The 25,972-nt window shown below is 46.0% G+C and overlaps 1 protein-coding gene across 3 annotated transcripts in view; it reads left to right on the top strand.

The window, feature by feature from the left end:
• Nucleotides 1-25,972, top strand: part of CUL1 (cullin 1) — a 171,015-nt gene that overhangs the window by 71,321 nt on the left and 73,722 nt on the right. For 2 of the 3 annotated variants that reach the window (XM_082258153.1, XM_082258154.1), the window contains exons 2-4: nt 615-927; nt 16,101-16,275; nt 17,198-17,386. In XM_082258153.1, the coding sequence (XP_082114279.1) occupies nt 788-927; nt 16,101-16,275; nt 17,198-17,386 (504 nt within the window). In that variant the 5' untranslated portion in view covers nt 615-787. The remainder of the gene's footprint in view (nt 1-614; nt 928-16,100; nt 16,276-17,197; nt 17,387-25,972) is intronic. The other variant, XM_082258155.1, reaches the window with a different exon arrangement.

Below are 25,972 nucleotides of genomic sequence, written 5' to 3'. Positions count from 1 at the left end.
GATTTTTGCATTGAGGTCAGTGGGTCACGATTTTTGCATTGAGGTCAGTGGGACACGATTTTTGCATTGAGGTCAGTGGGACATAGCGTGCCATTATCAGCACCTTTTTTTGTTTTTCTATTGGCAAAAAGCCAATAACCCTATTTTAGATCAATAATTTTAGGTGGCCGATATATCCGTGCATCCCTCCCCTCATGCATTCTATGCACAAAGGTAAAAAAACCTTCAGTGTGTAGCAGCCCCCCCTAAACTTTAGCCGTGCCTCATCTCGATCCAGCAATGTGCATGAGGGCAGCGGCTCTCCTGGGTCTTTCCTTCCTTATTGGCTTAGACATGGCATGGGGGTTCCATTGGCTTCTGCTGCTGGCAATTACAGCCAGCGAGGCGGGGGGCAGGGCCGAGCTGCGCTGTGTGTGTTTTATGGAAACAGAGGTGGCTCAGGAGAGAGCGCGCATGAATGCCCCCATAGCAAATGGCTTACCATGGGGGCACTCTACACGGGGGAGGGGCCAACAAAACAAGAGCCTTTATTATCACTTTAAACCTTTTTAGTGTAAGATTGCTTAGATTAATTTGTATTATTTTGTAACTCTGCCAATCTGTATGTTTTTCAGGTGTTCTGACTAAAGACCGTTGTGTTAACTCCACACCTTCAGAATATATTTTATACCCAGCCACAGCTTGGAATGTGCCATCCTATGGAGGATTAACTAGTCTAGCTTTAAGGAGGTTCTGCCCAGAAGGACTTCAAACAAGTGCAAGAAAAGGAGAGCTGTAAGGAAATAAAATGTCATCAAACAGGGGTCAGAATCCTCATGGACTTAAACAGATTGGCTTGGACCAGATCTGGGATGACCTGCGGGCCGGCATCCAACAAGTTTACACCAGACAGAGCATGGCAAAGTCCAGATACATGGAACTCTATACGTATCCTTAAATCTGCTTCCAAAGCGTTGCACTTCTTGGTAAATCTTAAAGGAATCCTGGGACGTGGAAATGTCAGACCCTGGAAAATCTTCTGGATATAAAATAATAGAAATCTTTTGAAATCTGTTTTTGTAGGGATATTTCCTAAAATGGCAAAATGCTGCATATTGGCAAATTATCAGAAAATGTAGCTTTTCTTGGTCTAATTGCTGAGCTGTTTGTTTCTAGAACTTGGGAAACTTCAGATTCCAGTGGAATTCAAAAACCTGGAGACTGACTTGGCCTTTTTGATTTGAAGGGCTGGGCAGGATTCAAATTTAATAGTGTGTTCTAGTCAATGATCCCAATTTTACAGCTGGAAATTATTTAAGTTTTTTTTTTTTTTCCCCGCGATCTTAAAAGTGTTATTGATGGCGATGCAAAAACTGCTTATTGAAGGGGCACAAACAGCTGTGTGCTTTGTACTGTGTTAAGCAGTGAAATATTGTTGAGGAGACTTGTCTATTGATGCTACTTGGCTTCATCAAATGAAACAACTGTCCTAAGCGTATGTAAAGACAGAACTTTAAGGCCCCTTTCACACTTGTGCGACTTCACCACGATTTTGACGTGACATTTTAATGCGAGTTTGACTGGACTTATGTCTTTTACTCAAAACGCATCAAAATCATGCCAAAAGTAGTGCAGGGACTACAGCTATGAATGGGGCTCATTGGAAATAATGAACGACTTGTCATTCGATTTTGCTGTCCCAAATCGCATGACAAGTCGCACAAGTGTGAAAGGGGCCTCAATCTTTTTATTTCTGTATGTGAGCCCATTGTGGTGGCTCACTCTTCTGTTTGTACTGATCATCGTTACTGAGACAGAAAGCGAGAGAAAATCCAAAATTTTAGAGGAGTTGGGGTCCTTTTACACAAGCTTTCTAATCAGGTCCGCCTGTCAGTTTTTCAGGCGAACCTGATCGGATGCTCCATGCACCCCTATGGAGCGGCGGGTGTCAGCAGTGACATCTGCTGATACCCACTGCTATCCGATCCGATCCTGTACGTTAAATCCAGACAGAAGAAACCCCATTTCTCTTACGTCCTCCGACAGTCGCCGCCTCTTCATATTCGTCACATATGGGGTATTAGACTTTGCTCCGAAGGAGTAGCTAGGCAACAGAATATGTTAACAATAAAGCTTTAACATATCCCACCCTCAAGGGGTGGTCCCCTCAGTCAATACCCTCCTACTTCCTGCAACCATATCTCAGTTTTAATGTCTAGCTTGTCAGGACCGGGGGTAAGAGCACTCTCTTGCCCCATTTCCCCAAGGCTAAGGGGGCTTCTGGGAAGAAGCATGCTCATTTTCGGCCCCCTCAGGGGTCCTTTCGTGCCTTTCGGCCGCACTACAAGGGCAAACCGTTCAAGGGCCAGGGCTCTCAGAAGAAACCCTGGTCTGGGAAACAGAAGTCCGGCCAATCCGGACCTGCGGCCCATAACAGTTCGGCCTGAAGGGGCGCCCTCACCCAGTTTTGGGGTGGGGGGACGATTGCTCGGTTTTCTTCAGCCCTGGTTGGCCCGTGTGACGGTGATTCTTGTGGCACCGGACTGGCCTCGCCGGTCCTGGTACGCAGACCTCGTGAATCTGGCGGTCGACGCCCCCTGGCGTCTGCCTCTTCGGGACGATCTACTGTCTCAAGGACCGATTTACCATCCTGCTTTACAGTCGCTGGCTTTGACGGCCTGGCTGTTGAGACCGAGGTCCTGAAGGAGAAGGGTCTCTCTCCAGAGGTTGTTCATACCTTGATCAACGCGAGGAAGTCTTCCTCGGGAAAGGTTTATTACCGTACTTGGAAGGCCTATTTTGCCTGGTGTGAGTCCAGGGGGTTTTCACCCCGCACGTACTCGGTTTCCCGTGTGCTGTCTTTTCTTCAGACGGGTGTCGATCAGCGTTTGGCGCTGGCTACGATAAAGGGTCAGGTGTCTGCGCTGGCCGTTCTGTTTCAACGTCCCGTGGCTTCCAACTCCTTGGTTGGCACTTTTATTCAGGGTGTGCGGCATCTGGTTCCTCCTAGGAGGGATCCTTTGCCCCCTTGGGACTTGAATCTAGTCCTGGCTGTGTTACAACGTGCTCCTTTTGAACAGATCAGGGAGATATCGTTGTCTATGTTGTCCAAAAAGGTCGCCTTTTTGGTGGCGATCACTTCGGCTCGCAGAGTGTCGGAACTGGCGGCTTTGTCCTGCAAGTCTCCGTACCTGGTTGTTCATTTGGATAAGGTGGTCTTGCGACCTAATCCTTCTTTTCTACCGAAACGAGTTTCGGAATTCCATCTTAACGAGGATATTGTTTTGCCTTCGTTGTGCACGAAGCCTAAACATCCGAAGGAGGTGAGATTGCACTCTCTGGATGTTGTTCGGGCGATAAGGGTTTACCTTAAATCGACTGAGTCTTTTCGTAAGACTGACTCCTTGTTTGTTCTTCCAGAGGGTCCTCGGAAGGGCATGGCGGCTTCCGCCTCTACCATTGCCAAATGGATCAGGCAGACCATTGAACAGGCCTATGCCTTGCAGGGGAAGGTTCCCCCTGTGCCTGTGAAGGCGCACTCTACTAGATCACTGAGTACGTCTTGGGCCTGCCGTCATGGGGCTTCTGTAGCCCAGGTGTGTAAGGCGGCGACTTGGTCGACCGTACACACTTTCACAAAATTCTACATAGTAGATGTTCAGGCATCGGCGGATGCTTCCTTTGGCCGCAAGGTTCTTAGTGCGGCTGTTCCATAGGGTCCCTTGTTGGGGACTCCTGGCTGTTGGGATAGTTTTTTGTATCCCCTGGTTTTTTTGTCTTTTCCTGGGTTGTTGCTCCTGTTGAGCACTTATTTTTGCTGTTGCCCAGCTGGTTTCCTTCCTTTGGTAAGGTTCCTTTCTTTGATGTGGAGACTGCGTTGCCTTTCGGCGCGGATGCGTTTCCCACCCCTCATGTTTGCACTGCTTTGGGACGTCCCCATATGTGACGAATATGAAGAGGCGGCGACTGTCGGAGGACGTAAGAGAAAACGGAATTTTTGTAAAATCTTACCTGTAAAATTCCTTTCTCTGAGTCCTCCGACAGTCGCCGCCCCCGCCCCTCTTTTGGGGTTTGAATGTATACTCTACTGCTATTCCACTAAAACTGAGATATGGTTGCAGGAAGTAGGAGGGTATTGACTGAGGGGACCACCCCTTGAGGGTGGGATATGTTAAAGCTTTATTGTTAACATATTCTGTTGCCTAGCTACTCCTTCGGAGCAAAGTCTAATACCCCATATGTGACGAATATGAAGAGGCGGCGACTGTCGGAGGACTCAGAGAAAGGAATTTTACAGGTAAGATTTTACAAAAATTCCGTTTTCTCTTGCGTCCTCTGACAGTCGCCGCCTCCTCTAAGTCATCACTATTGGGTATCGACTTCCGCTCCGCAGCAGTAGCTAGGCATAAAGACTTAGTCAAAAGAACTAAGGCATTTGCATATACACACCCATGGGGGCTGTCCCACTGGTCAATACCCCCCTGCAGTGACCACTCCCAACTCAGTTTCATTCTGCCTAGCGTCAGGAGTAGTTAGGCTTCCCTGTGCTGGGGCTACAGTCTCAGCCTTTCTAATCTTTTTTTATTTGACCCTATTTTCCATCCGTCTGGAGGATCAGATCGGATGAAAACAGTCGGTCTGTTTTCATCCGATCTCCCATAGAGGAGTGCGGAGCTCTGACAGGTTTGTTTCAGCACAGTGAGCGGAGATGGACCTGTCATCTGCCTGCTCAGTGGGGATCAGTGTATCGGTCCCCGCTGAGCAAATCGGAGTCTGCTGGGTGGAAAGCCCGTGTGAAAGGGGCCTTACTAGTGAGGAAAAATCTTTCAATGGTAACACCATTACTGTGACAGCTGTCAAAAAGGGGAATTTCCCTCACTTCCCTTAACTTAAAGTGTAAGTTTCCCTTTACAGAAAATCTGTAAGGTGATCTTACACTGGACCCCGTTCCCATCCTCTCTGGTTCTGCTGTACCAAATTGCTGCGGTCCCCTGCTGTCAGACACCGAAAGCCCCTTCACCGGTCTGGGGATTTGAAATCAGCGGGGGATCGTGGCAATCTGGTACAGTGGGACCAGGGGGGATGGGGAGGGGATTTTCTGTAAACCTTCTGTAGCATCTAAAGAAGTGAGGTAAATCTCCTCAGCAGTACACAAATGGCAAAAAAATAAACTGACTGGATTAAACCAATCCCTGCACTAAAAATACCAAAGTTTAGGCTTTACACCCACTTGCTGACCACCCTATAGCATTTTTCCTGCTACAGCGCAGCATCTGTGGGCCAGATTATGTGTGTAATATATATGAATAGGTGTGTGTGTGTGTGTGTGTGTGTGTGTGTGTGTATATATATATATATATATATATAATATATACACACAGTATCTCCCAAATGTGAGCACACCCCTCACACTTTTGTAAATATTTTATTATATATTTTCATGTGACAACTAGGGATGCACCGATCGACTTTTTTGGACCCGATACCAATATCTGGCGTTGTGAAATCGCCGATACAGGAACCAATCCGGAGCTACACACAAAGCAAACGGCTGCAGTACAGAGCAAAGCCGCTGCTTCATGTGTACGGCTCCTCCATTCACAGGCGGAGTGCATCTGATATCACTCTGCCTGTGATCCGGACCTATACAGGAAGTAGCGGCTCCCATCCCATACTACTACTGCACCTAGTAAGGGATGGCTGAGCCGTTACTCAGCAAAAACCGGATCGGCCCGTGGATCGGTAAATGTTACCAATCCCCTGATCCATCTAAAATGGCCATATCTGCGCCGATATCCGATCCGAATATCGGATCGGTGCATCCCTAGTGACAACACTGAAGAAATTACAATTTGCTACAATGTAAAGTAGTGAGTGTACACCTTGTATAACAGTGTAAATTTTCTGTCCCCTCAAAATAACTCAACACACAGCCATCAATGTCTAAACTGCTGGCAACAAAAGTGAGTACACCCCTAAGTTAAAATATCCATATTGGGCCCAAAGTGTCAATATTTTTTGTGGCCACCATTATTTTCCAACACTGCCTTAACCCTCTTGGGCATGGAGTTCACCAGAGCTTCACAGTTTGCCACTGGAGTCCTCTTCCACTCCTCCATGACGACATCATGGAGCTGCTGGATGTTAGAGACGTTGTGCTCCTCAACTTCTGTTTTTAGGGTGCCTCATAGATGCTCAATAGGGTTTAGGTCTGGAGACATACTTGGCCAGTCCATCACCTTTACCCTCAGCTTCTTTAGCAAGGCAGTGGTCATCTTGGAGGCGTTTTGGGGTCGTTATCATGATGGAATAGTGCCCTGTGGCGCAGTCTCCGAAGGGAGGGGATCATGCTCTGCTTCAGTATGTCACAGTACATGTTGGCATTCATGATTCCCTCAATGAACTGTAGCTCTCCAGTGCCGGCAGCACTCATACAGCCCCTGACCATGACACTTTCCCCCCCCCCCCCCCCACTATGCTTGACTGTAGGCAAGACACACTTGTCTTTGTACTCCTCACCTGGCTGCCGCCACACACGCCTGAAACCATCTGAACCAAATCCGTTTATTTTGGTTTCATCAGACCACAGGACATGGTTCCAGCAATCCATGTCCTTAGTCTGCTTGTCTTCAGCAAACTGTTTACAGGCTTTCTTGTGCATCATCTTTAGAAGAGGCTTCCTTCTGGAACGACAGCCATGTAGACCAATTTGATGCAGAGTGCGGCGTATGGTCTGAGCACTGACAGGCTGACCTCCCACCTCTTCAACCTCTGCAGCAATGCTGGCAGCACTCATACGTCTATTTCCCAAAGACGACCTCTGGATAGGACGCTGAGCATGTGCACTCAACTTCTTTGGTCGACCATGGCGAGGCCTGTTCTGAGTGGAACCTCTCATGTTAAACCACTGTATGGTCTTGACCATCGTGCTGCAGATCAGTTTCAGGGTCTAGGCCATCTTTATGTAGAGCAACAATTCTTATTTTCAGATCCTCAGAGTTCTTTGCCATGAGGTGCCATGTTGAATTTCCAGTGACCAGTATGAGAGAGTGAGAGTGATAACACCAAATTTAATACACCTGCCCCCCCATTCACACCTGAGACCTTGTAACACTAACGAGTCACATGACATCGGGGAGGGAATATGGCTAATTGGGCCCAATTTGGCTATTGTCACATAGGGGTGTACTCACTTTTGTTGCCAGAGGTTTAGACATTAATGGTTGTGTGTTGAATTATTTTGAGGGGACAGCACATTTACACTGTTATACAAGCTGTACACTCACTACTTTACATTGTAGCAAAGTGTAATTTCTTCAGTGTTGTCACATGAAAAGATATAACAAAATATATACAAAAATGTGTGTGGGGGGGGGGGTGTACTCATTTTTCTGAGATACTGTGTGTATGTATATCTATGTATGTGTGTATATGTGTAAACAAGTCAGTTCCATTCTGACAGGGAGAAGTAAAAGTAGCACACATATTAAACACACACTAGCTAAGTGCACAGTTAACACTGTGAGCTCCCTAGATGTTTAACCCCTTCCTAGTCAGTGTCATTAGTACAGTGACAGTGCTTTTTTTTAGAACTGATCACTATATTAGTGTCACTAGTTTCTGCAAAGTGTCAGTGTCTGATTGTCTGCTGCAATATCGCAGTCCTGCTGTAAGTCACTGATTGCCACCATTACTAGTATAAAAATAAATAAATACAAATTCCAGTATATATCCCATAGTTTGTAGAGGCTAAAACATTTGTGTATTTACTGGGGACTATAGACATGCCACCTTTTGGCACCCAAAGCAACATCCCATTTACAGTATCTTTTACATATAGTATTTTCTTATTTGGCTTAGTATATTGTAAAAAATGTGTTAATTACATATGAGATGAACATATTTATCGTGATGAGGGGAGATGATTAATTGATAATTGTAAAAGGGAAGAAAAATCCTCTTCCCTCTATACTTGGTTACCTATATCCAATACCTATTGTAAACTGATAAAAGGAACCTTTGGCGCTAAGAATCCAAACTTTACGCCGCTCGCACCCAATAAAGAAATAAACTGTGAAAATTGAGTAAAGAATGGTGCAGCACTACAAAGACAGTACTCCCTACTGCTAACAAACACGCCTACCTTTCCCTAACTATGAATGTGTACCAGAGTTCTGACTTTCGGTATTCGCTGACTGCATGCTTGTTCCAGGGCAGTGATTCTAGGCAATGAAACTAAGTTTAATATGAAAGCCCTGAAGAATACAGCGTTAAAGTCAGTAATAGCTCACATTTTCTTTCTTCACATATTCACGTTAAATTGGAGCATTGTTGCTGCAATTTACCATAAGGGTGCCACCCTTTTGTAACAAAAAAATATATAGCTTATACAATTGCTGCACAAGTCATATTGTAATTGAATGGTGGTCATTTTTTCCCACTGGCCATACGCATATATGCGGCCTTTTGACGGGTGGGCTTTAACACCAAGAGGCTGCGTATATGCGGCCCTATGTAAACATCTTTCTGTGCCGAGAGTGTGATCCCAGCACAGTTATCAGCAAGAACTGGAAGTTCTGCCCATATGAAAGCCAATCACAGTGGTCACGTGATCGGAATGCCCACCTCCTGGCATTTAGAACCTCCTAAAGTGCCAGGAGGCAGCAGTGGGAAGTGGTTAAAAATTACCTTTTGCTTTTTATACAGTTGGTGTACAGAACTTCCCCAGAAATGTAATTTCCTTCTTGGGCGTCCTGCGAAGTCTGCACTTAATTTTCACACTCTGCAAGTGGATCTGATGACTAATAATGAAAAAAAGCACTCCCATTCAGATTCACTCTTCATATTGACTAAGGCTAGGTTCACATCTGTGCGAGTGGTGCCGCTGTGGGATCCTCACAACTACTGGCATCCGCAACCACCGACGCAGAGAAATGCAGGACCCATTAATCCTAATAGCACGCCGCCCACACTGGAAATCGCACCCGTACTATGAAGGAACCTTGGTTAACATGCGGGCTGCAATTTCAAAAATGGTTCAGGGACTTCTTTCCTGTATGTCGCGGGGCACGGTAGCCCAATCAAATGAATGTGCTTTTGTGCATGCGCAAACCGCGGCCCGGTGGCTGCAAAGTTGTGAACCTAGCCTAACCGCTATTTCTTCAGACCACAAACCGATGGGAATCTGCCAAAAAGTTTATAAATTTCTTGCAATGTAGATTGATCACTTAGATGGAATTGTGGAGTTGCTCTTTAACCATTTTCTGCCCACCCACAGTATATTTAATACAGGTTAGGCAATATACCCCTACGTCGCTGCCTCTTTTTGGGTGCGCACGTGCATGCCCCCTGCTAACCTGTGCTGTGATTGGACACCGCACAAATTTGTCAGCAGGTTTCGGCCAATGATTTCGGCCAATCACAGCACAGAGTTCTGTGTTTACAAGCAAACGGCGATCTGGCAGTTTCTGCTTCCTGAAATCAACTCTTGAGTTCATGGAGAAAAAGCAGCCAGATCTGAGTAAAAGCAGCATACATTGCATCCTATTTTTTAGGCACACAGTTAACACACACAGTTAACACCTTATTTGCTCCCTAATGTTAACTGCTTCCCAGCCAGTGCCATTAGTACAGTGTACAGTATTATCACTGTATTAATGTCACCAGCGATATCTGTCATTGACCCTCCCAGCTAATTTTTGTTAGCGCCAGATTGCTCGCCACACTATCACAGTCACACTATAAGGCCCCATGCACACGGGGCGTTAGAAAAAACGTACGTCAAAGTTAGTTCTGACGCCGGAAAAAGCAGCTGTAAAAACGTGCTTTCAGTAGCTTTTTCCATTGGCGTTATAGCACGTTTTGACACGTTGCTTTTAGCAGCGTTTTTTTTTCTTCCATTCAAAATCAATGGTTCCCTATGGGAGCCTATTGATTTGAATGGAGGTCGCACCGCAACACCGCAAGTCGGATCCGACTTGCGCTGTGAGAATCTTGAGGGGGAACGCCACGCCAAAATGGGAAAAAAACGGCGTGGGGGTCCCCCCCAGGGTTCCAAACCAGGCCCTTCGGGTCTGTTATGGAATTTGAGGGTAGCCCCATGCCGAAAAAACGGCATGGGGTCCCCCCCAAAATCCATACCAAACCCTTATCCGAGCAAGCAGCCCGGCAGGCCAGGAAAGGGGAGGGGACGAGCGAGCGGCCCCACCCCCCCTGGACCACACCAGGCCACATGCCCTCAACATGGGGGGGTGTTGGTGCTTTGGGGCAGGGGGAGCTCTGCACCCCCCACCTCAAAGCACCTTGCCCCCATGTTGATGAGGACAAGGGCCTCATCCCCACAACCCTGGCCGGTGGTTGTGGGGGTCTGCGGGCAGGGGGCTCATCGGAATCTGGAAGCCCCCTTTAACAAGGGGGCACCCCAGATCCCGGACCCCCTCCCTATGTGAATGGGTATGGGGTACACTGTACCCCTACCCATTCACCCCATAAAAGGCAGTGTATGGAAATAACGACAAGAGACGTTTTGGAAAGTTTATTAAAAATCTTCATCCGACTCTTCTTGTCTTCTCCTCTCCGGGGTCTTCTGCTCTTTTGCTGTCCGCCCTTCTTGTCTTCTCCTCTCCGGGGTCTTCTGCTCTTTTGCTGTCCCCCTCTTCTTGTGTTCTTGTCTCCGGGGTCTTCTGCTGTCCCCTCTTCTGCTGTCCTCTCTTCTTTTCTTCTCCTCTCCGGTCTTCTGCTCTTTTGCTGTCGGCTGTCGGCTGTCTTCTTCCTCCGGTCCTCCTCCGACGACGTCTCCGCTGATTATGCCTATCTCCGGTCTCTTCAGCTTATTATATAGCCATTAGGGGCGTGGCCCCGATGACGTCATCTGGAGACCCCGCCCCCTCATGTCACAGATGACGTCATGTGTGACATGAGGGGGCGGGGCATCCAGATGACGTCATCGGGGCCACGCCCCTAATGGCTATATAATAAGCTGAAGAGACCGGAGATAGGCATAATCAGCGGAGACGTCGTCGGAGGAGGACCGGAGGAAGAAGACAGCCGACAGCCGACAGCAAAAGAGCAGAAGACCGGAGAGGAGAAGAAAAGAAGAGAGGACAGCAGAAGAGGGGACAGCAGAAGACCCCGGAGACAAGAACACAAGAAGAGGGGGACAGCAAAAGAGCAGAAGACCCCGGAGAGGAGAAGACAAGAAGGGCGGACAGCAAAAGAGCAGAAGACCCCGGAGAGGAGAAGACAAGAAGAGTCGGATGAAGATTTTTAATAAACTTTCCAAAACGTCTCGTCGTTATTTCCATACACTGCCTTTTATGGGGTGAATGGGTAGGGGTACAGTGTACCCCATACCCATTCACATAGGGAGGGGGTCCGGGATCTGGGGTGCCCCCTTTTTAAAGGGGGCTTCCAGATTCCGATGAGCCCCCTGCCCGCAGACCCCCACAACCACCGGCCAGGGTTGTGGGGATGAGGCCCTTGACCTCATCAACATGGGGGCAAGGTGCTTTGAGGTGGGGGGTGCAGAGCTCCCCCTGCCCCAAAGCACCAACACCCCCCCATGTTGAGGGCATGTGGCCTGGTGTGGTCCAGGGGGGGTGGGGCCGCTCGCTCGTCCCCTCCCCTTTCCTGGCCTGCCGGGCTGCATGCTCGGTTAAGGGTCTGGTATGGATTTTGGGGGGGGACCCCATGCCGTTTTTTCGGCATGGGACTACCCTCAAATTCCATAACAGACCCGAAGGGCCTGGTTTGGAACCCTGGGGGGGACCCCACGCCGTTTTTTTCCCATTTTGGCGTGGCGTTCCCCCTCAAGATTCCCACAGCGCAAGTCACCCCGCAAGTCGGATCCGACTTGCGGTGTTGCGGTGCGACCTCCATTCAAATCAATAGGATCCCATAGGGAACCATTGATTTTGAATAGAAGAAAAAAAAACGTATAACGTGGCTTAACGCACGTTAAGCAACGTTATAGCAAAGTTATTCAGCATTTAGCAGCGTCAGGCGTTTTTAACGCTGTAACGCTGGTCCTCAGAACGCGCAGGTGGTGGGTTCTTGTTGCAGCCTAAAAACGTCTAAGCCACTTACAGCTCAAAAACGTCTGAGTGTGCATGAGGCCATAGAATAACATGGAGGGGCGTTTTTAGGCTGCAAAAAGAAAACGCCTGACGCTGCTTACAGCGGCGTTAAAAACGTCCCGTGTGCATGGGGCCTTAGTCTCTGATCACTGCCATTACTAGTATAGCGTCTAAAGCTGCGTATATATACCATAGTTTGTAGAAGCTAGAACTTTCTCACAAACCAATTAATATACACTTGTTGGGATTTTTTTTACCAAAGACAAGGAGCAGAATACATTTTGGCCTAAATTTATGGAGAAATTTGATTTCATTCAATATGTTTTGTAATAGAAAGTGAAAAACATACACATTTTATTTGCGTACAGTGTTTACATGACCGCGCAATTGCCAGTTAAATTAGTGCAGTGCTGAAAAGCAAAAAATGTTGTGGTCGTGAAGGGGGTAAAACCTTCAAGGGGTCAAGTGGTTAAGTTCTTGTATAGCTCACTTACGCCCTAATTGGTGTAATAATTATGCATTTGGGACTACTAAAGTACTTAATGGGGAAAGGGCTTGGTGCCAGGACATTTTACAACCGGGCATTGCCAGGGGGGGGGGTCAGTGTATGTAGTAGGCATTTCTTTTCACTGCAAGGCCAGTTACATTTAAAGAAAAAGCTATGCAGATAGGCATGGTCTTACAACTTTCCTTTTACAATTGTTCAGTAGCCTCAGTACTCTGTAACACAGGGGTGTCCAAACTATGGCCCTCCAGTAACAGAACTAATCTGACATGCCCTTCTCTTCCTAATACAGGTCTATGTGAGCATACTTGTGTGGAGGAATATGACCGTTACTCAGCTATGCTAGCATAGAGCAGTGGAGAGAGGAGGAGCAGAATTTTTACAGAGGGAAGTTATTTTAGCACTTTTTCATGCGAAAATCAGCCACAAATCATTATTGTAACTGTAACCACTTTACCTCTGGAAGATTTACTCTCCTTAATGACTAGGCCACTTTTTGCAGTATGACACTGCTTTACTTTAACTGACAATTTTTCCCTACAAATTCAGCTTTCTTTTGATATTTGATTACCACTTCTTCTTTTTTTTTTTTTTTTATATTTTTTGCGCTATAAACCAAAAAGACAACAGTTTTGACAAAAAACAATATTTTTTACTTTCTACTCTAAAAGCTATCCGATAAAAAAATATTGAATTTTTCTCTCTAAATTTAGGCCAATATGTATTCTACGATCCCAATAAGCGTATATTGATTGGTTTAGCGTCTACAAACTGTGGGGGATATATATATATATATATATATATATATATATATATATATATATATATATATATATATATATATATATATATATATATATATATATGTGTGTGTGTGTATATATATATATATATATATATATATATATATTAGAATTTTTTTTTTAAACTAGAAATGATAGTGATTAGCGATTTTTAGCGGGACTGCGATATTGCGGCTGACAATCCGACACTGACACTTTGCGGGGAACCAGTGACACTAATAGTGATTGCGCTAAAAAATATGTACGGTCTGTACGGTCACTGTATTCAGGACACGGGCTGGGACGGGGGTTAAAGATCTAGGGAAATCAAAGGGTTAAATGTTTGCCTAGCCAGTGTTTGTTTACTATGTGTGCCCCTTACTAGGGTAAGAGATGGATTTGAGTCCCTGCTTTGCAGGAACACAGAATGTGTCCCCTCCCCCTTTAGTACAGGACTCTGCCTTGTTTACGTAGGCAGAGCTCCACTCCGAGTCTCTTCCCGATGATCGTCGGGTGCCGGCAGACATAGTGCCTGGCACCCAGTGGTCGGCTTCTGCTTTGAATAATCCCAGCAGAAATGGTGCACCTCCCCTGTAGGCGGAAGTGCAGAATAATTTATGAATATGTGATCCTGCACACAGCTGCTGCACTGTAGCAGTAAAAGTGCTATAGGGCGGTCAGCAAGTGGATAAAGATAAAAAGCTGTAAATCTTCAGTTGGGATTTAAAATAATTGAGGGTTCGTTTTACCAAAAGAACTGTATATGGTCTTCTTAGAAACTTACCCTTGGGATTTTACGAATAATATTTTCTATTAGTTTGTAATGGGCTCACAATGCACACCCTCCCATTTTTGGGCTGGCTATAGAACGCTTTTATCCAATCCCACAAAGATTTGAACAAGAAGCTGTATAAGTTGTAACATCATTCAAAATGCAAACAATTTCTATTAAAAGCCTACATTTTCCTGGAGATAACTTATTTTTGCAGTGATATGTGCTGTTAGGTAGCAGATTTTCTACAGATGTCACAGTTCTGGGATCGTTCTTTGATTACTCCCATTACCAACAGTTTACATCTGTCACTGATAATAATTTTATTTGACATTTGTCTGTTTACTGGTAATTTTTGAGCATAAACTAAACCGATCGTCTTGGAAATTCCTTGAACCTTTTTTTTTTTTTTTTTTTTTTTTTTTGGATTGGACAAAACATTTTAGGTGCAGTATGGAAGTAGAATCCTGCTTGCTGCATCTTTGATGTGCTTTCATGAAAATGCACATTCTATAGAGCAGTGGTCCTCAATTCCGGCCCTCGGGGCCCACTAACAGGCCAGGTTTGCAAGATAACTAAATTACATCACAGGTGATCTCATTTGCTAATCAGTGATTGCAGTATTCTAGTCTGCATCTCCCCAAGGTAATACTTAAAATCTGGCCTGTTAGTGGGCCCCGAGGACTGGAGTTGAGGACCACTGCTATAGAGTACTTTGCTAACGTGCCCTAAACTGCATGTAAAATGCAATGCACCACACAGATGTGAACCCGGACCCAACACAATTTTAGTCTATCTGCAAAACAAGATATTGTGGAAAGATAATTTTCACAGAAAGTTCCCCCAACACCTGCCCTCCCCTTCTTTCATTAAGCACAAACTCACATTCTGTGAGTGGAAGAGGGGATCATCTCATTTATCCTCCCTTCCCCAATTCACAGAATGTGTTGCATTCTGTGAAAACAATACAAGGAATTTCTTAATGGAGGAGAAGGTGAGAAAGGAAGGTGGGCATCAAGAGACTTTCACAGCTGCTGAGCTTAGCAGTTGACAGCTGCGAGGAGGATCTGACAACGATGAACGGAGGATATTCACAACATACCACAGAACGTTATGTGATCTCCTGGGCTTTGAGTGGTGATATCTGAATGATACCCCCCACTCGTCCCTCCTGCTGCCCTCCGGTGCTTCTACCAGCGAGCCTGTGCGATCCGCGAGCCGGAGAAGGAATCCACCAGTGGCGGAAGTACACCAGAGAGAATACAGAGGACCAGATGGTACCCAGCAGTCTCTTTGACTTTCGGAGGCCCGGGCGCGATGTTATGATGTCATGTCCGGCCTGGCAGATGTAAATACTGCCAGGATCTCGGCTGGAAAGCCAAGATCATTTTTTTTTTTTCTGGCTTTCCAGCCTGAAGGAGAGATCTGGGGTCTTATTGACCCCCAGATCTCTCTATAAAGGGGACCTGTCATGCCCTTTTCCTATTACAAGGGATGTTTACATTCCTTGTAATAGGAATAAAAGTGATCAAAATTTTTTTTTTAAAGGGGAAAGTGTAAAAAAAAATAAACAATAAAAAAACATTTTTTAAAGCGCCCCAAGTCCCCGCATGCGTATGTCGCGCCCAAATATGTAAATGCAGTTCAATCCACACGTGAGGTATCGCCATGAATGGTAGAGTGAGAGCAATAATTCTAGCCCAAGACCTCCTCTGAAACTCTAAACAGGTAACCTGTAAAAAGTTTGAAAGCGTTGCCTATGGAGTTACTAAAGTTTGGCGCCATTCCACTAATGTGCGCAATTTTAAAGCTTGACATGTAAGGTATCTATTTACTCTGTGTAACATCATCTTTCACATTTATACTAAAAAATTGGGCTAACTTTTGTGTTTTTTTTTTTTTCCATGTCATGACATTTTTTGTGTTTTCTATTCTAAATGTGCGTTTTATGTATCCTAGTTATTTTGCTCTTTAACCTGTCAGCTCAGTCACGTTTATAACTACTGTACAAGTGTACACCAATCTAATCAAGCACGAGGTTCTGGAATGCCACCATCAAAGTCCAAAAAAGGCCAGACCCCTGGAGGGGCTCAGTTTGTTGGGCTTGAACTCTACAAGAGATTAAAAGAGTTTTTGAAGAGTTATTTAACAAATCTTCTGAAGGTGAGTGTTTCTTTTTAAAGAGAAGTTTTTTTTTCTTTTTATTTTGTCTTCTGTATATTTGAAAGATTAGTTTAATGTAAGCCTGGTTGCTGCTTAGTTCTACCTCACAATAGTTGTACCTTGCTCCTCTTATTTTACGTCTAGTCTACCAGACAGAGTCTGTCTGATTGACAATAGTTTCATTGCAGTCTCTAATGATGTGAAACGCCCACTGTGCTCCTGGTGGCCAGAAAGCATGTGATCTAGGCTCTGTGTCACACGAGGGAGCTCGGGAGCAGCGTTTTTTTTATGCATGGCAAGTAAAGGTACTATTTATTTACTCATAATAATGTGATCTGCCTTAGGCTTCATGTACACGGGACGTTTGAAAACCTCTTCTGAATGCTGAACATGACAGCTAGTAACCGAGGGGGAAAAACGCTGTTTTGCCACATTTATGCGTATTTAGCGGCATTTGCGTTTAGCAGCATTTTTACAATGTAAAATGGTCAGAAAACACCTATAAACGAAACGCTTATAAACGCAAGTTACCCCATTTAGATGTGTTTGCACGCGGTTACAAGCATTTGGCATAGTAAATGCCAATAAACTTCCGTCTAAACTGGTTTTTTTGCTTTAAAAAAAATGCTACTAAACTCAACTGCCTCTAAACGACTTTAAATGTCTGTGTACGTGGATAGATAAGATAACATAGAGGAGAGTTCAGGGGCTGCTGAAAAAAAACGCCACCTAAACGTTAGTTTATCAGCAGCAGTGTAAATGAGGCCTTACTGATTCGTATGAACTTTAACGGGATATCCACTTTTTTGACTAGAATGTGTGGTAGGAACATGAGTAAAATAGAATGTATTTCTGTCCTAAAATATTGCTAACCAACATAGATATTCCAAGAACATGACCCTAGAATCTTTTGTATGATTAGGTTTATGTGCTCACTCTGCAGGATGGAGAAGATCTCATGGATGAAAGTGTACTAAAGTTTTACACACAACAGTGGGAAGACTATCGGTTTTCTAGTAAAGTATTGAATGGCATTTGTGCATATCTCAACCGCCATTGGGTTCGGCGTGAATGTGATGAAGGGCGCAAAGGAATATATGAAATTTACTCGGTAGGCGTTTTTTATTCTTTCTACTTCCTTAATTCTTTAAGTACCGAAAAACCATAATTGTTTAGGGTCAAAATCCTTTTTTTTTTTTTTTTTTTTTCCTTAATCTTACAAGTTTTTAAACAGATGTTTAACATATATTTTTAGTGCTTCTAAAAAGTATTTTTATGTTTTAACATTGACTTGCAGTGAATTTGTGTTTTTTTTTTTTTTTTTGAAAATTGTCAGCAGAGATGCACGTTAACCACAAAAAGGGGTAATTCTACTCTTGTGGGAAAAACACCTAGCAAATAAAAAAATTAATATTGTAGCCATATTGTAATGTTGTTATGTAATAGTGATGTATTTTCTGTAAAATTCAATGCGATATAACATCCTAAAAGGAGTTCTGCATACTTTTGTGCAAAACACCTCCAAAAATGTAATTTCCTGCTTGTGATTGGCTCATCGATTTTCGCAGAAGTCTGCACTAAGATTCAAGTTTTATTTTAGGTATCCTCTGCAGCAAAAATGTAATTTCTCTTTCATTCATTGAGGAACACAGTTCTCATCTTCATGACCATTGGGTTATACTGCCCCCTACCGGAGTAGGACACTAGGCAGACAAAAAATCTTGACCATGGGGCAGTCCCTGAGGTATACTCCCACTCTCTGCTATAGGTTTTCAGTTTTTCTCTGCCTAGTCTTGAGTAAGGACCTAGTTTCTTGTTGGGATCTCTGGTCCTGGCATTTTTTTTCTTTTAAATGGAATTAATTTATTTTGTTCCTCCTTTATTTTTTTGTTCCTGTGAGAGCTACAATCAAGTGCTGGACTGAGTGACGAACTGGATCATATAAATCCTTTAGGGTCCCCCTAGTCCAGGCAGTGAGCACCTGCAGACCGCAGCTCCACGCTAGGTCGGCTGCGACATAGCCCCACTGGACGGGGCTGGCCTGCGAGTTAACCGTTTTGCGTAGGCGCATACGAACTGGCTTTGGCATGAGTCTCATCATTTCCTCCTGGCTGACAGCACCCACATTGCGAAGGAGTGGTGCCCTGTCCAGGGCGGTGCCCACCTTTTTCCTGGTGTGCCAAGTAGCTCTCCCCCCCCCCCCCCCCCCACTACCCCTAGAGCAAGGGTGTCAAACTCAACTTTATTGCGGGCCACATCAGCATTGTGGTTTCCCTCAAAGGGTCGGTTATATCTGTAAGACTAGACATACCTTTTTAGGTCGACGTGGGGTGCGGCACTGGCGGTGGGGGGAGCGCGCTAACGATTGATCCTCAGGTGGGGGTTGGGCCTGCTGGGGCCCCCCTTCCTGTTGGGATCGTTTTTTGGGCTCTGGGGCCCCCGGGAGCCGCGTGTTGCTGCCATTTTCTTGTAGACCTTTATCCTACAGATCGGCCGCCATGTTTGTGTAGCCACAATGGGTATGTGGGTTCCCATTGTAAAAAGCAGCGGCAATGTTTTTGGAGACGGGTGGGAGCCCTTCCTCGACCTCTAGTGCTGATTTCTGGATCTCTTTCTTAACGCTGCATGGTGTGCAGTTCAGACTGTGAGTACCTGACTGGTGGTGAGTCCTTGTGTGAGGTTTTCCTCTCCCTCTGCCCTGCCGCTATTGCAGTAGTAGTACCCAGGGGATTGTAGTGCACTTTTTTTGTGGGTTCCCCTCTCCATTCATGGAGTCTCTGGGTCCCACCAACTGACTGCACTGACGGCAGTCCTGGAGTCCTTGGTGTCCAAGGTAGATTTGGTCCTGGGCAAACGGGCTAGCAAAAAGCGTCCCCCGGCCTTCACCTGTTTCCCCTGTCTCATCAGATCCTGAATCTGACTCGGCTGCCATTGTTGCGAGTTACCCTTCGGGGTCTGCGTCCATGCACCCTGCATGCTCAGATGGTGAGGAGAATTCCTCTGCTCCTCTAGCCGAACATGAAAAGGCACTAGTGGATGCACTGATTGTATCAGTGCGGGAAACCTTAGATATGGAGGATGCGACTAACGCAGCATCGGAGGCGCAGGTCACCTTTGGCACCCAGAGGTCCTTTAAAGGCGGGGGAAGGTCTTTTAACGATATTATCACAAAATAGTGGGGGTGCCTAAAATGCACCTTTGCAATCCCCAAACGTTTTGCGATGCGGTACCCTTATGAGGAATCCTCATAAGGACCTGTAGTGGACTTCCCGGTTTCCAGGTTGAATAAAGACACTGTAATCCCGGTTGAAGAGTCCCTGTCTTTACAGATCTGGCTGATAGGAGGTCAGAGGCCTTGACCCATATGTTCACTGTAGCACTTAGACCAGTGTTTACTATTGCCCTCGTGTCACAAACTGTAGCCAAAACTTCTGTGCCGGGACCTGGAGGAGAAACTGCCCCCCCCGCATTTGCAGAGCTGGTGGATCAGTTGGTCCAAGGGCTACAGTTTGTCTGTGACGCCTCTTTGGATGCCGCTTTCCTGATTTCTAGACTATTTGTCTCAGCAGTGGTCCTGCGCCGTAATATCTGGCTGAAAATGCTGGTCTGTGGACCAGGCTTCTAGGAAGGCCTTATCCGATCTTCCATTTGTGGGTTATTGCCTGTTTGGAGCTTCTCTGGATGACCTCAGAAAAGGCATCACAGGGGGAAAGAATACTCTTCCTCAGGCTTCCAAGGGTAAAGAGCCCCATTGTAGATGGGGGCCTTTCTTTTCAGCTCACAAGTGGCCTTTTTGTCCCTCAGGGTCTCAAGACAAGGGATCTAAGTCCTTCAGGGCCTCCGCTGGGGGTTCTAAAAGGTCTTGGTCGGGCAAACCACGAGCGGGTTCTGCCAGGCCTGCGGACAAGACTTCCACTGCATGAAGGGGTGCCCTCACCCCTATCTGGGGTGGGGCTACATCCCTGATCCACAAAGTCATTCGCTCCGGCTTTCGATCATATCCCCCGGAAAGGTTCTTCCCTTCCAACCTGCACTCGCTTAGGGCAGGGGTGTCCAACTCAATTTCATCACGGGCCACATCAGCATTATGGTTGCCCTCAAAGGGCCTGTTATATCTGTAAGATTGAAAGTCCAGAGCACCCCACGCCCCCTTACATGACAAGTCAAGAGTCACCCACTCTTCCTTACATTATAATGCATCCCTTACCTTGTGCTGCTGCTAGGAAGATGCGGGTGGATCTGGGAAGAAGAAGAACGTGCAGGGTCTGGAGAAGAACCAAAGGAGGGCTGCAGTCAGCTTCTAGAGTCTGCTGAATGCTAAAACTGGGGGGGGGGGGGGTGGGTCAGGGGCAGTTCTGCCCTCCTCTCTGCTGCGGACTGGGGTGGGGGCAACACGAGCCTTTCTGCAGCTGCACAGAGGAGTGCAGGATCTGGCAAAGGAGTCCTGTCCTCTCTGCTGCTGACTACTGAGACAAGGCGGGGGCAGAGACGAGGGGTGCCGCAGGAGAGGTGCGAGGGCCACATGAAATGGCCAGGGGGGCCACATTCAGTCTGCGGGCCTTGTGTTTTGACACCTGTGGCTTAAAGCGGAGTTCCACCCTGGAATACTTTTTTTTAAAAAAATACCCCTGGGACAGTCAGGGCTAGTACATTCCACAATGGCTAGCCTCTGATCTGTCCTGGGTTGCACTTACCTTTTAGGACAAATACTTACCTTGAAAAAGTATTGTCCAGCACTGCCATCTCAGGTGTGGGCAGCTTGAAGCCAGCGCGATCCTCTTCGGCGTCCTCTTCCGTCTTCTTCGGTCCCACGATGCACTGCACCGGCCCCGCTGTCACTTCCGGTGCATGCGCGTCATCCCTCCACAGCTTCTGGGCATGCCCAGAAGCTGTTTAGAAGGGAATGACCCGCGCGCCCCGGAACTGACGTCGGGGCTGGTGCAGGCGCAATGATTCCTGGGAGCGATGACGTTCAGCTCCCAGGAATCATTGCAAAGCCAGGAAGTGACGACGGGCCGTGGCTGCCGAGGGGAGGCAGAAGGAAGTAAGGTAAGTATATTTTATCCTCTACGAGGTAAGTAAAAAAAAAAAAATGCGATTATCCATTTGTTTTTCAGGTGACCCGGAGCGAGAGGATGGAGGTAAGTATCATTTTAGGGTGGAACTCCACTTTAAGGGATCTTTACGGGGCAGTGCAAGACTTTTTACTCTTCAAGCGGTGATGGTTCCAGCATCGGAACGTTTTTTAAGGTTTTTACTCAAACCTGTTTACAGTTCCCAGGAAGGAAGGCAAGGTGCATCCAATCCTGGACCTCAAGGCGCTAAACTGCTTTGTTCGGGTACAGAAGTTCACATTTCCACAGTGGTGGCGTCCCTACATCAGAGGGATTGTCTAGCCTCCATCGACAGAAAAAAGAAGAAAGCAAGGGCGCCAGGTCAAAAGGATTAAATGAAAAGTGATAACTTTATTGTAGCAACTTACATTGGTAAATACAATCATCAGCCTGTGTAGTAGCCAGGAAGGATCCTCACAATGAAGTATCAACATGCCTATAAAAAGATGGAACGCATCATTAGACGCCATTGGGGGATTCTCAAGCAGGATCCCAAATTGGCGTCTGTCCTACCAGAGCGCCCTCAAGTGATCTATAGGAGACCAAGGAGTGTGAAAAACATAGTAGCCCCTAGTAGAATCACCAGGCCCAAGACTTTTTCACAGTCCCTTACCACCTTCTGCAGCATAGTGGGCATGTTTCAGTGCAAGAAAATCCAATGCAAAATGTGCCAGACAGAAATGGTTTCAGGGCCCACTTGGGAAGAAATACTCTCAAACTATTTTTCAGCTGTTCCACTGAATTTGTTTATTGTTTGACATGTCCCTGTGGTCTCCTCTACGTGCGTCGCACTATCCGCACAGTGCGGGCCCGTTTTGGAGACCACAGGAGACTGATAGAGAAGGGTTCTGTGGAACATAGTGTTCCCAGATACTTTCGTTTACACCACAATCGGTCAACTGAGGGATTACGTATTTGGGTCATTGAGACCATTCCTCCCTGTGACTCGATTGCAAAATGGTTCCAGTCCCTCTGTTATAGGGAAACTTTTTGGATTTCCAACCTCAATTCTTTAGCCCCTTGGGGGGTTAAATGAGAAGCTGGAAATAAACACCATCCTGTGATGAAGACTGATGATCATTGGCGACATCTCACCAGTAAACCAATTACCATCATTTTCATAATTTCATCATTTTTTCTGATAAGTTCATCATTGTTTTTAATAAGAATTTTATAAAAATAATTAGGAGTTAAGATATTTGGATATATACAAGTACTTGTAATATGCTGTAATGTCTAACATCTTCCTTTTTAGATTAGTCATTTATTGTCTTAACGTTTAATTTTTATTTATTTTATCCTATTCTCTTTTAATATGTGTATGCAATTCTGTGATATACACAGCTGTGCAGTTTTTAATGATATGTAAGGGATGGATCCTGCACTAGTGAAGCTGAGGTGGGGGTGTACTACACCAACCCTCGAGAAAACCAATGTTTACAATAGGACATAGTTGTCCATACAGCTTTTCTACGATATAATTATGAGGGTTCTTTCTGAATCCTCCAATTGTCCCTTGTTTTTTTCTTTTTTCTCTATTTTGATGTCTTTTAATCAAAGTCCACTTTTTTCATTGAGGTCAAAAGTCATAGCTTGCATAGAAGTTCATTGATGGTGGAGGGGCGGGCCTGCCTGATGAAGGAGGTGGACCTCCGAAACGACGTTGCGGCCCGCCCTCCACTATTCGCTTTGCCTTCTGCTGTTGGCCCCTGTCGGATTCCATGGAGGAACCAGTAGTGCGCCATTGCGTCACTTCCGGTCACGGGCTACAGTGAGGCTGCCCATCCAGGGAGCCCTCGCTATACCCAGCATCAGCCCAGTGCCTGCACAGCTCTTCACACAGGATAGGATTGCCGCCGGAGTCTGTAGATGAGCACGCACCATCTGCCTTCATTGTGAGGATCCTTCCTGGCTACTACACAGGCTGATGATTGTATTTACCAATGTAAGTTGCTACAATAAAGTTATCACTTTTCATTTACTCCTTTTGACCTGGCGCCCTTGCTTTCTTGTTTTTTCTGCTTGTCTGGAGGGATCCCAACCTCTCTAGGAGCTGCCGGTCCTGACAGCATTCCTGCCCTTTGGATAATCAAGACTGTTCTTATTAGAAAGAATTTGCTGCTGTTATCGTTTTTGTTCTTTGCCCAATGGACATCACACAGTGAAGATTCACGGTCCACGGATGAGGTTCTATACTTGTGCTTCTTCCTTTAATGTTATGATTTGATTAATTTTTCACGTATGATTTGCCTGTGAGTGTGCTCACTTTCATTCATGCTGTGACAGTGAGTGCTAAATCACTGATCTTGGTCAGTGTATTTTTCTGCTAGCCTCCATCGATATAAAGGATGCCTTCCTTCACATCCCAATATGTGTCGCCCACCAGCGTTTCCTCCGCTTTGCCTCTGCTTTGCTGTTGGCGAGGAGCATTATCAGTTTGTGGCGTTACCCTTTGGTCTAGCTTCTGCTCCTCGGTTCTTCGCAAAAGTATTGGCCCCGGTTCTAGCATTACTGCGTCAGCGGGGGATTGCTGTGCTGGGGTACCTGGACGACCTGCTTTTGCGAGCAGAGTCTTCAACTGCTCTGTTGGACCACTTGAAGGTTACTCTGCAAACTCTGAGGGAGTTTGGTTGGCTTCTGAATCTTCAGAAGTCTGCTCTGGTTCCGTCCACAAGCCTGGACTATCTGGGTTCTGACTCTTGATTCGGCCTCAGCCAGAGTTTCTTCCTCTGGAAAAACTTCAGAAGTTGCTGGAGGCAATTCAGCTTCTGCTGTCCAGCAGATGGTCATCTCTTCAGACTTGCATGCGGGTGCTGGGTCTGATGGTGTCTACCTTCGAGGCGGTTCTGCTTGCACAGTTCCCCACAAAACCTCTGCAAAAGGAGATTCTGGTGAAATGGAACAAGGATCCTCAGTCTCTAGACAACCTGATCCTGTTGAGCCAGAGTACGAGGGCGTCCCTGGTTTGGTGGCTTTGTTCTCTGGCACTTCGTCAGGGAAAATCATTTTTTCCCCTGTACTGGACGGTGGTCACCACGAATACCAGCCTTTCCGGGTGTGGGAGGCGTCCTTGGCACAGAGTGTGTTCAGGGGGTCTGGACTCTGGAAGAGTCCAGGCTACTGATCAATGTCCTGGAGCTCCGAGTAGTCGATAATGCAGAGAAAAAAAGAAGTAAAGAAGGGGGAAAAAAAAAAAGAGCGAGCACAGGGAATGGGAAAGGAAAGTCAAATAATGTGTGAAAAACTTAAAGTAATGTAAAGAAAATGAAAAAAAAAAATAGAAACAAAAGAAAAAAAAAATGCAAATTAAAAAAAAAAAAAATGTAAATAAAATTTAAATACAAAATTAAAAACGAACGATATAAAAATTACGAAACCGCATTAACACAAGGAAGAAAAAAAGAAACGGAAAAGAGAAGAATGCAAGAGAAAAAAGGGGGCAGATGGAGAACAGAACAAAGAAAAAAGAAGCAGCAAGAAGGGGGAGGGGGGAGAAGAGGAATGAAAAAGGGGGGGGAATGGTGACAAATGTGAAAAATAAACGTACAGAGTTTAGTCCTGAACATGTCCGATGCCAAATGATCTCTCATGAAGGAAACGGGTAAAGGATAGGTTAGAGCAGGAGCTCCCAAACTGTGGGTTGGGACCCACTGGTGGGTCGCGAGCTGAGTTTGAGTGGGTCGCGCTGAGCCAGAAATCACTGAGAGTGGGCCCGCTTACTTTGTGCTGTGGGAGCCAGAGCAGTCAAATTTGCAATGGATTCAGGACCCCGCCAACACAGTTTACGGAGGCTGGTCTGCATTTCCCGTGAGGAGGATACTTGCATCAGTGAGTACGTATGTGGGCTGTTATGTAGAATATGTACATGGGTTGCAGAGCCAGCTCCTCGGTCCTGCTGGCGGCAGCGGTGGTGGCTAGACTGGCGGCGGGATTCTCTCAGCTATAGCAGGCAGAGACGGCAGCCTCGGTGTCATAGGAGGACCAGGTGGCCTGGCGGTGTCAGGAGTTTGCGGCTGCTTCTGTGACCCCAGTAGTGGATCTGAAGGAGAAGAGCCAGGACACCAAGATCAGCATAGAGCTCTTCACCATGGAGACTCTGGGTGAGGTGTGCTGGACCCTGCAGAGGGCAAATAAGGGGCTTCACCTTCACTGTGGACCGCTGGGAGAGGAAGGGGGGTGGGTGCCATATAGCCTGCTGATCACTGTCCTGGTGTGGTTGATTTCTGTCCTCTGTTTGCCTTTATACTGTCTGAGGGTGCTGATTACTTACAACTCTGCTTATATGCCATACATGCAACAGGTTTCTGACCCCTCATTAAGAACATCTGGCAAGTGTATTCAATAATATATTGAAAAGTAGTAAATTTATATTTTAATTAAACATCCCCCTCCCTTTAAAATATGTATTATTATTATTTGCATTTATATAGCGCCAACAAATTCTGTAGTGCTTTACAATATTCAGTTACAAGCAAGTGGGTCCCGAAAAATAACTGTATTCACAATTGGGTCTCGGCCCAAAAAAAGTTTGGGAAGCCCTGGGTTGGAGTCAAGTTCCATGGGCTGTAGAGTGTTTAACATAT

The sequence above is a fragment of the Pelophylax lessonae genome (assembly GCF_965119305.1).
Source record: "Pelophylax lessonae genome assembly, chromosome: 5".
Lineage (NCBI taxonomy): Eukaryota > Metazoa > Chordata > Amphibia > Anura > Ranidae > Pelophylax > Pelophylax lessonae.
This window is presented reverse-complemented; position numbering and strand designations above follow the sequence as displayed.